Source organism: Theropithecus gelada, chromosome 20 (assembly GCF_003255815.1).
Source record: "Theropithecus gelada isolate Dixy chromosome 20, Tgel_1.0, whole genome shotgun sequence".
Lineage (NCBI taxonomy): Eukaryota > Metazoa > Chordata > Mammalia > Primates > Cercopithecidae > Theropithecus > Theropithecus gelada.
The window spans coordinates 32,855,383-32,865,849 of NC_037688.1; the positions used below are offsets into that span (position 1 = coordinate 32,855,383).

Sequence of the window (10,467 nt, forward strand, 5' to 3'; positions counted from 1 at the left end):
CACCCACACTCTGTGCCATCATACACTGGCCCCACCCGCTGGGCACCAGGGCACACCCTCCCTTGGCCTACCCCATGTGCTAAGTCCATCCCCCAACCAAGCCCTCCCTGCTCTCCCTATAGGCTGCACAGACACTGCTCCTCAGATGCCCTGAACATCCCTCACCTTCCCTGAAACCTTGTCTGAGAGACGGGGGCAAAAATCTTTTCTTGGAGCTCTGTTGCCCCCAGATCCACCCGCCAACACTGGAGGCAGGCAGGGTCTCCTCTTGGACTGCTCTGGGGAAAGCAGGAAGTGGCTGGTTGCAGTCCCTTTCATTATGCACATTATAAAGCAAAACTCGTGCATCTGCACCTCCTGACTGAGGTCTAACTGTTGGCAGCACTGCTGTGTAAAAGGACAGCTGTGTCCTCAGGGAACTCACATTCCAAGATGTGTGTTAAGGGGCACAAACATAAACGCTTGCAAAGCAGACAGCAGAGGGATGGGGGAAGCTGTTCTATGCAAGGTGCTTGAGGGCTTCTCTGCGGAGGTGACATTTGAGCAGATGGGTGACTCTTTTGCTAAGACTCATTATGCAGAAAAAAATAACAGCTAAGATTTGTAAAAATAGCAGAGGCAAGCCAGCTCCTTTGGTGTGAAGAGCCAGGGTGGCCTCAGGAGCACACAGAACAAACCCAGACACTGGGGGCCCGGGACGCAGGGAGTCTCCGTCTACCCTCCTCAGTCTTGGCTCAGTGGTGCATGCCTCCTGGGCTTGGGGATTCCAGTGCTGGGGTCTTCCTGGAGGGGTGCCTTGGCAGATGGCCAGGGAAAAAGAAGAGAGAGCCCAGGAATCTGTGTAGGCTGGGAGGAGGAGGAGGGACACAGGCAGCTTCTGCTCCATCCTCTCCCGCTTCCTGCTCTCCTTAGAAACCTCCCAACCAGGACCTCTGGAGTTGTCACCGGTCCTGGCAGAAACATAGATGACTCCACAGCCTAAGACACTTAACCTCCCAGATAACCTGCGAAAAGGCAGTTCAAACTCTAAGACACCTGGTGAGGGATGGGACAGGGAGGAGTGTGGTCATACCACTTTCTGAGCAAACAAGTAACTTTGGTAGATCCAGGATTTGGGGGCACAGATCTCCAGGCATGTCTCGAGGCATACAATTGGATATCAGTTTTTATAAAATACTTAAATGGGGTATTTTGCCAACAATAGTGCTGGTGTTCCAGTACTTAATAACACAGAGCACAAGCTGGCCTCAGTGGCTCAGTCCCAGCTACTGGGGAGGCTAAGGCAGGAGGATCGTTTGAGTCTAGGAGGCCAGCCTGGGCAACACAGCAAGACTGAGACTCAGATACAGACACAGCACACTAAAGGTAGAGATAGATATCCATCCACAAGGGAATGGATAAATATCTTGTGGCACATCCATTACTGGAACATTGCTCAGCAACAAAAAATAATAAACTGGCTGGGCGCAGTGGCTCACACCTGTAATCTCAGCACTTTGGGAGGCAAAGGCGGGCGATCACGAGGTCAGGAGACCATCCTGGCTAACACAGTGAAACCCCATCTCTACTAAAAGCACAAAAAATTAGCCGGGCATGGTGGTGGGTGCCTGTAGTCCCAACTACTCGGGAGGCTGTGGCAGGGGAGTGGTGTGAACCCGGGAGGCAGAGCTTGCAGTGTGCCGTGATCGTGCCACTGCACTCCAGCCTGGGGGACAGAGCAAGACTCCGTCTCAAAAAAAAAAAGAATAAACTGTTGGGGCTGGGTGCTGTGGCTCATGCCTATAATCCTGGCACTTTGGGAGGCCAAGGCAGGTGGATCACCTGAGATCAGGAGTTTGAGACCAGCCTGGCCAACATGGTGAAACCGTCTCAACTAAAAATACAAAAACGAGCCAGCATGGTGGTGGGCACCTGTAATCCCAGCCACTTGGGAGACTGAGGCAGGAGAATCGCTTGAACCCAGGAGGTGGAACTTGCAGTGAGCCAAGATCGCGCCACTGCACTCCAGCCTGGGCAACAGAATGACACGCCGTCTATTTAAAAAAAAAAAAAAAAGAATAAAATCAATATGCTCGATGAAAAAAGCCAGACTTGGCCGGGCTTGGTGGTTCATGCCTGTAATCCTAGCACTTTGGGAGGCCAAGGTGGGCGGATTACCTGAGGTCAGGAGTTCGAGACCAGTCTGGCCACATGGTGAAACCCTATCTCTACTAAAAATACAAAAATTAGCTGGGAATAGTGGTGGTCACCTATAATCCCAGCTATTCGGGAGGCTAAGGCAGGAGTATCGCTTGACCCCGGGAGGAAGAGGTTGCAGTGAGCCGAGATCCTGCCACTGCACTCCAGCCTGGGTGACAGAGTGAGATTCTGTCTCAGAAAAAAAGAGAAAAAAGCCAGACTCCAAAGCGCATCTACTGCAGGCTTCCAGTTGCAGAAAGTTTAAGAACACGCAAACTTAAGCCAGGGTGATAGAATCTTGACTGTAAGGGGGCTTTTGAGAACTTTCTGAGGTGATGGAGACATTTGTTATTTTGATTTGATTGATGGCTACATGAAGGTCTATATTAATCAAAACTCATCCAACTAACTGTATGTTTAACATCTGCACATTTCACAACATGTAAAATTTACCTCAGTAAGAGTTTCGACTGGTAAAAAATAAAACAAAGCAAAGAAAAAATACATGGTATTACAAATACCAAAAACAGATACTACAAGCCCAAACCCACCATGCTACTCTTTTTGCCCCGACCATCAGGGAGCTTCAAGTTAAATTTGGAGGCCTACTGAGCCCAGGCTTTCTGGGATAATTCTTCCTCCTTCACAATACATTACATAATTCCAGATCTTTTCATGATCCCAGACTATTTGTGTCTTCTGCTATAATCTGCTTCAAATTCTTCTTGGAATTTGGCAGGGCTTAAACAATAAATTAAAATGACTGAAAAACCTTCCCAGCCTCTAATCCCCGTTGGAGAAGAGATTAACTTCAGAGCCGCAACTTGTGACCATCTCAACAAAGCAAGCATACCTTCCACACCTCTACTGAGGTCCCCAACCTGTCCCCCAGAACTCTTTTCCTTTTTCCTGAAGAGAGGGAGACAACGGCTCAGCACACGAGGACTGAGAGTGAGCCACAGAAACCATGGGGCTTGACCGGGAGGACACACGCAGGGCTGCAGTGAAGCCAAGTCCAAGGCCGGGGTGAAGGTAAGCACACAGAGGGAAGGTGGTATGGGCCCAAGGACACCAGAGCACCAGTGGCAGGAAATGGGGAGGTCTGCAGGTATTACCCAGGCCCCTACTCACCCTCCCGGCTGTAGGAGCCATGATCCTCAGGCAGGGGTGGAACCAGCCTCCCTCCAGGCCCTGGCTGCCCTGTGCTGGCCCAGCTGCTGCAGACCACACCTGAGCAGAGGCCTACACCACTGCGGTGGCTCCCACGGTCTGCAATGCTGCCTCATTCCTGGGGGCACTTGGAGCAGGGCAGCAGCTGCCTAGATGCGATGGGCCAGCTGGTGGCCCCAGTGCAGGTCACTCTCTCTGGATTGGATGAAGACAAGGACCTGCCCATCCAAGGCTCAAGAGGCTAGGGTCCTGCAGGCCACGCCCGGGCAGGGGAGAGGCCAGGGTCATCCCACCAAGGCCTTGGCGGAAACCACACTGACCATAAAGAAAGGGCCACGGAACCCTGGGGGCAGAGGCCAATCGGTCTGGGCCCAGCCCAGCCTCCTCCCTATGCTGGCTGCCTGGGAGTCAGAAATGGGGTCTGGGCCACTGCACTAGCCAACCACGGCCACATAAAGACAATAATCTCCATAGCAGTAGCTGCTGTTACTTAATTACCCTCCTTCTAACAGCTCTGGGCGCCCCTCACCAAGTTCTCACAAAACCCCAGGAGCTCTGTGCTGTTAACATCCCCATGACATAGAGGAGGAAACTGAGGCTCAGGAGGTTCAGTAACTCACTCAAGGCACAGAGCCAACACTGCTCACTCTAGAGCCCTCGCCCTCGACCCACCAAAACACTCTCCCCACCCCGAAGCAGCCTCTCCAGGAACCCCTTTCAGCCCTAAGCAAGGCTCTGAGGAGAGTGGCTGAGACCCCAGGCTCGCAGAGCTCGAGGTGAACAGGAATGACCTGGTGAAGAAGGCAGCCGGCTGGGGATCACTTCCTATAGAGGGAGGGACAGGCTGAGCCAAGGCCCAGTGGCCGGAGAGGGTGCTGCAGGGGCGGTGGCGCCTGAGCTGCGGACTTTGAACATGGACACTGCCTCTTCCCACTCTCTCTGTCCACTGCCTGGCTGCCCAGGCCAGCCCCTCATGGCTCCTTGGGCGGCTCTCCCTCTCACACCACTGCCTGGTACAGAGCCAGTCCCAGGATTGCTGGCCACGGTTTCAACCAGATGCAGGCTGGTCCACTCATCTCCATCTACCACTGCTGGGGCTGGCTGGGACTAGACCCACCGTGCTACACAACCCTGGGTGCTACCTGCTCTGAGCCCAAGCTGCCTTGCCTCCCAGGGACACAGAAGGGGTGACGCAAACTCATGTTTGGGAAGCCATAGGTAGAGGGTTGGCTGCCGTCCACAGCTCAACAGGCTGCGGCCCCCACAGGTAGAGGCCATGCAGGATGATGGTCATTTTATGGTTGTGGATCCTGCCACACTCGGCTCCCACCCTGGCTCCACCTCTCACTGGCCATGTGACCCTGGCAAGACACGACACAGGCCCTCTGTGGGCCTGTGAGACCCTGAGCCCAGTGCCCAGCACACAAGGCAGCATCCCTGAAAGGAGCCATTCCTCAACGAAGGAGCACAGGAGGAGCTGGAGCGGCCGCACTCACTTCACAGATGGGAAGCAAGAGGCAGAACAGATAGCAGGGAGGCCACTCTGCAACTGGAAGCTGGCCTCTCACCTGGCGGGGCCAGGTGTGGCCAGCACCTGCCACCCCTAAACATGGACTCCCAAGCCAATGCCAGCCAGAGGTCTGAGGTGGGTGGCACATTTCCTTCCAAATGTGTCCTCTCAGCTGCGGGAAGAGACAGGCCCAGGGCGCTGGGTAGCCATGCCCAAGAAGAAGGCATGGGAATACGCATGGGGTATCTAGGCACCGCCTGAGCACTGCACTGCTCTATGCCTGGAGCAGAGGAAGGGGCACTGAGCAGGCAGCTGGGACACCCTGGCACTTTCCCCTCTCTGGGTCCGGGACTCCATGTGAGTCAAATGACAAGGTGACACCAGCTGACCCCAGACGTGCCCCCTGCCCCAACACTCATGGGGTTGCTCCCCGCACAATCAGCCCACCAACCTCTCACCCTGCTTACCCTCCCACCCCCTTCTGAAGTATCTTATTTCTGTGGGCAAAAGTGCCTGCGTCAGCCCATCTAGGAAAAGACTGCCCAAATGAATGGGTGTGCTTAAAACCCAGACGTGTCCCTGAGCAGTCGCCACTCTGGGTTCCAAGGGCAGGGCTTGAGCAGGCAGCTTGGTCTGGAAGCCTCCACAGGGCCTCCTCAGCACATGAAAGCAATTTTCAGAACACTTCAAGACTGTTCCAAAAATGAATTCTCCTCTTGGCCCCACCACCTCACACACTGCCCAAGGTCCCAGGAGAGACAGCCATACTGATCTGCCAGCCAGGCACGTAACGGACAGATGGCGAAGACCCCTGCCCACCCCTAGCAGAATTCTGCTGGGCTGTGACTACAAGGGAGAGGGTAGGAGGTGACTTGGAGGCCGTGATGGTCTGGCCAGGTTGCAGGTCCCCACAACGGTGCCTATCTGTCCAAGTCCTACCCAGCCTGCCGTCCCTCTCTTGTTACAGATGAGGCACAGCGCCAAAGAAGGCTGCCCAAAGTCCTGTAAGGCAAGGGGTCAGGGCGCCATCCCAGACTCTGTCCAGAGCTTGGTTCTGACTGTGGACAACCAGACCAAAGCAAATGGAGACCTCCCCATAGAGGCCCACGCAGGCTCAGATGTGGCCAGACTGACATTCCCTAATCACTACTGCCCTGGGACACTGGCCCTCCAGCAGGCTCAGGTGGTTCACCTTGTCCCTCTGTCTCGTGCCCACAGGAGCGGGGCTGGCCAGTCTCCTGAGGCCCTGGGCCAGAGAAGTCCAGAACTTTCCAGGAGAGCAGAGCAGAAGAGAGGAAGGGCTTGGTAGGCATGCTCTGTTTTCTTTCTTTCTGAAGACGAGGCGATTATGCTCTGAACCAGGACGGATGGCAGGGCTTACTTCAGCACAGTCTGGAAGCCCTCATTTTTTCATCTGTAACTGCATTACCACTACTGGAGGTGGGCGGGAGCGGGCTGTTTAATTCCGCAATAACAATGCTTTGCACTTGGCCAGCCTCCCCTCCAGTCATCTGCACACACTCTGGAGTAGTTAATGAAGAGGCCACTTGCCAGGACGCCCCCACTGCCTGCTTCATGGAAAGGATGGGGTCCTCCCGGTGAGGAGCAGTTCCAGAAACAAGGCCAGAGTGGACAGGGCTCTGGAGGGTAAAGCTCCTAACCAGGCAGGGAAACGATGGTTGGAGGCCACAGCTCACCAGGTGCGGATGGTGTCCCTTCCTGGCAGTACGCCAGGGTGTCCGCCTCCCACCTCAGTCTGTCCATCTGTAATGTGAGGCCTGGTCACCCAGGGTAGCCAGGATCACTTGCTGTCCTCAGAATATGAGACTGAGATGCTCAGAGATGCCAGTGCCCAAGTGTGGAACCATGGCCCAGGGGTCTGCCAAACCCAGGCTGCCCGGCCAGGAAGAGGGGGTGTCGGATAGAAAACGCCCACGGCCAACGGCCAACGGGGAGGAAGCGGCCAGTCAGGGCCCCAGGGGTTCCGCGGCGGGAGGAAAACTTCCCAGGAAAGTGAGCGCATCAGTTGTGGAGGGCAGGCACGGCTCCCATCCAGACAAGCCGTCCTGGGGGAGGGGTGGCTCCGGTGACTGGCAGAGATCGAGCCCCAACCTGGCCACCCCGGGGGAGTCCCGGGAGCGCCGCAGGGCAGCAATCCGAGGGAGGTCTTGGAGGGGCAGCACAGGCCTCCCACCCTTCATCCAGCCCAGCAGTCCCGGAGGGGAGTCCCGGGAGTGGCAGAGACCCCTCCCCGCTAGGCCTAACTGTCCTGTTGCGGGGTCCCGGCGGGCGGCAGACCCCCGCCTGGCCCAGCTGTCCCAGGGGTTTCCCGGACCAACAAAGAGCCTTCCCGACCCAGCCATCTTGGGGGGCTCCCCGAGGGGACAACACGGACCCCAGCCCGACCCGGCTCTCCTCAAAGAGGATGCAAAGGCTGGGGCATACAGGCCGGCTTGTGGGAGCCTCCCCGAGACTGTGCGCTCTCCCCCGGGGCCGAGCAGACCCCGGTCAGGCGACCCCCTGTCCGGGAGCCCCCGCGGCATCAGGCCCAGAGGTCGCGAGGCATCAGGCGCGGGCGGCGCGAGGTCGCAGGCGGGCGGGGGGCAGCCGGCCCGGGGTCCGGGGCGGCGCGGTACTCACCGGCACGGACATCTTGGCCGTCGCCCCCGGGGCCTGGCGGTCAGCGGCACCCGCGGGCTGGGGGCTCGGGTCCGCCCGCGCCGCTCAGAGCCCCCGCGAGGGGTCCGGGCGCTCTCCGGCTTCTTGGGCTCCCTAGCGTTCCCGGACGCCGGACAGTCCGGCGGCTCCAGCCGCGCCGCGCATGCGCCGCCCGCGCCGCCCCTCCCCCCGTCTCCGCGGCCGGGGCCACGTTAAAGGCGAGGACCCCAGACCTTGGCCTTTTTCTGTCGGCCCAACTCGGCGGGGAGGCGCGGTCTCCTCCGCTCCTCGCCCATCCCTTGCAGGCCACCTCCGGTCGCACCAGCTCCAGGTCGCCTAACCAGTCCCCTCCCCCAACACTGCACGTCCCCGGGGGCTGGGCGCCTGCCCTGTGGCCCTGGCCGGCCTCCTAGGCCCTGGGTCCGGGCGCAGACGGGGGAGGGGTCGGCTGGCGGAAGGCGATCGCGGGGCAGCAGAGCAGGCCTCCGGGAGCCCCTCTGCCCTCCCCCAGCTGAGAGCGAGCCCCGAGACCCCCAGGGAAGAGGAGCTCCCACTCCCCGGAAACAGCCTGGCTCATCCTGAAGTCATCTGGCCTGGCTTCTAGGGAGGATCCTGTGTCCCTGTAACCCCCACTCCTGGGCCCACCCTCAGCCCATCGTCCTCCCAGAGGCTGGAAGACAAGCCTTTGTGGGCCTGAGACTTCCTTTCCCCAGGCCAGACACCCCCAATTTCAGCTGTTCCGCATCTACCATGGTGCCCACACATGGCATCCACAGCCACTGGGCACATGCATGTTCGTCCCCATCCCTCTACCCCTGCCAGGCAGGCCTTGCTCTTGCCCACGGGCCTTGCTGTTGCCTACGTTTCATAGGCCCAGGCACTGAGATCCCTCACCCACCCAAAGGAAGGAGCAGGGGTCTGACCCCTCTGTTCTGCTGCCTGGGGAGGGTGGGTGAGCATCTAGAGCAAGTGGGGCTGGGGTCCAGAGCAGTGCCCAGAGGTCAGCGCTACCCACCACAGGGAGGAAACACAGAGCCAGCTCCATGAGGCTGGTTGGCCACACCCGGGGTCATGGCGGGGACCTGGGGGCAGACAGAGAGCTCCAGCTGCCTAGGGAATCTCTGTGTGGGTGCCCATGTGGGGGGCGGGCCCTTCTGTCTGCCAGGGATGCTGTGCCAGGAGGCCATGGTGGCTGGATGGAGGAAGCAGAGCCAGGCAGGAGGCTGACTTCCCCCAGCTCCCAAAAGCCCCCAGTAGCAGGTCACCGACTGGGTTTTCGGCCTTTTTCCCCAAGGGGCGAGCAGCCTTGATCTTTTCTCCAGGAGTGTCCAGGGGAGGATCCCAAGAGGCCAGCAGCAATGAGGGGGTATGAGTTATGCGAGAAAGAAGGAAATCCAGGCCTCCCACAAGACACCCAAGTCGCTGTTCTGGCAATGATGGGGTGTACCTCCCTGCTCCGGTTTAGTATGGTTGCCCCTTCACCTCTTGAGTGGGGTTCCCAACTGTGCACATCAGCATCCACAGCCCAGTGCTCAGCAAGGCATTGTTGGAGGGGCCAAGCAGGGCCACAGCAAGAGGAGGGGGGCCTGGACCCACAGCTGCCACCTCCTCAAAGGGCGCTCTGTGCATGTCTGGCACGTGGCCCTGCCCGTGCCCACCCGCCCGCATCCAGCTGGCACAGGGGCTCCTGAGCTGGGAGCAGCAGCTCAGCCTGGCGCCCGGGCTCCTGGCCACATGCCCCGCTGTCTCTGATGCCCCCACCCACCACCACCCTGGCCCTCTTCCTCGCTCCTTGCCTAGACCTCGCCTCCCTCCCTCGCTCCTACCTGGGGCCCACTGTTTCTGTCTCCTTTCCCATCTCCCCCATCTCTAGGTGCCCCGGCCAGAATGGGAGAAAGATCCCTTCCACCTGCCTGGGTACACGGAAAGGAGAGCCCAAGGGAGGGGCACAGATGGAGCTGGACCCTCCAACGCATCTTGTCCTGCCTCCGACCGCCCAAGCGGCTGCTTATGTAGGGCATCACTAACCCAGCCCTTAGCAGAGTGAGAGGGGACCCTGGCTAGAGCACTCACTTACTCTGAGGCAGGGATCCTTGGGTGTGGGCCTGGGGGCAGCCAGAGGAGCCTCACCAGGGCAGTGCATGCCCTCTTCTGACACTACCAGGTGTCTGTGAAGGCGGCAGCTGCTCCTCCCTCACCCACTCCTGGCAGGCAAATGATCCCAGGATGACTCACTCCGTCCTACAGGGAACAGCCTCTGGGGCTTCAAGGCTGGCAGTTCCAACCAGAAGCAACAGCTGGGCTGTCAGAGCAGGCGCCTGCGCCCTGAGAGAGTCCTTGAGAGCTGAGCGAGGCCCTCACACCGGGACTATTGTTGTCCCTGGCCTCTGGAGGGAAAGGAATTTGGACCTGGCCATGGAGTAAATCTGTGCAGAGACAAGCTTCACGCCCAGCTCTTCCAACACCCAAGCTGGCCTCTGTCCCCAGGGCCTTGCCATGTCTAGAGGGGCTGAGGGCTGGGAAGTGGCTCTTTTCTCCCTGTACCCCCCTTCAGGTGACCAGGGACTTCTCTGGCAAAGGAGCTCCTGCCCTGGGAGAGTTCAATGATTACCAGGCACTAATAATAATCTCCCGTCAGTTGGGGAGCGGTGGCTCACGCCTGTAATCTCAGCACTTTGAGAGGCCAAGGTGGGCAGATCACCTGAGGTCAGGCATTCAAGACCAACATGGTGGTGAAACCCCATCTCTACTAAAAATACAAAAATTAGCTGGGCATGGTGGTGTGCACCTATAATCCCAGCTACTTGGGAGGCTGAGGCTGGAGAATCACTTGAACCCGGGAGGCAGGGGTTGCAGTGAGCCAAGATCGCACCACTGCACTCCAGCATGGGCAACAGAGGGAGACTCCATCTCAAAAAAAAAAAAAAATTCTCACATCAGCATGGGACGTG

General features: G+C 58.4%; 1 protein-coding gene across 5 annotated transcripts in view; it reads right to left on the reverse strand.

Annotated features, from left to right (window-relative positions):
• Positions 1 to 9,732, reverse strand: part of BCAR1 (BCAR1, Cas family scaffold protein) — a 39,526-nt gene extending 29,794 nt beyond the window's left edge. The window contains exons 1-2 of one of the 5 annotated variants that reach the window (XM_025369587.1): positions 7,499 to 8,051; positions 6,022 to 6,272 (exon numbers count right to left, since the gene is read on the reverse strand). In XM_025369587.1, coding sequence (XP_025225372.1) covers positions 6,022 to 6,171 — 150 coding nt within the window. In that variant the 5' untranslated portion in view covers positions 6,172 to 6,272; positions 7,499 to 8,051. Of the gene's footprint in view, positions 1 to 5,316; positions 6,874 to 7,498; positions 8,052 to 8,410; positions 8,586 to 9,593 lie in introns of those variants that run through there. The other 4 variants (XM_025369589.1, XM_025369590.1, XM_025369591.1 and 1 more) reach the window with 4 other exon arrangements.
• Between the last annotated feature and the right edge of the window lie 735 nt (positions 9,733 to 10,467).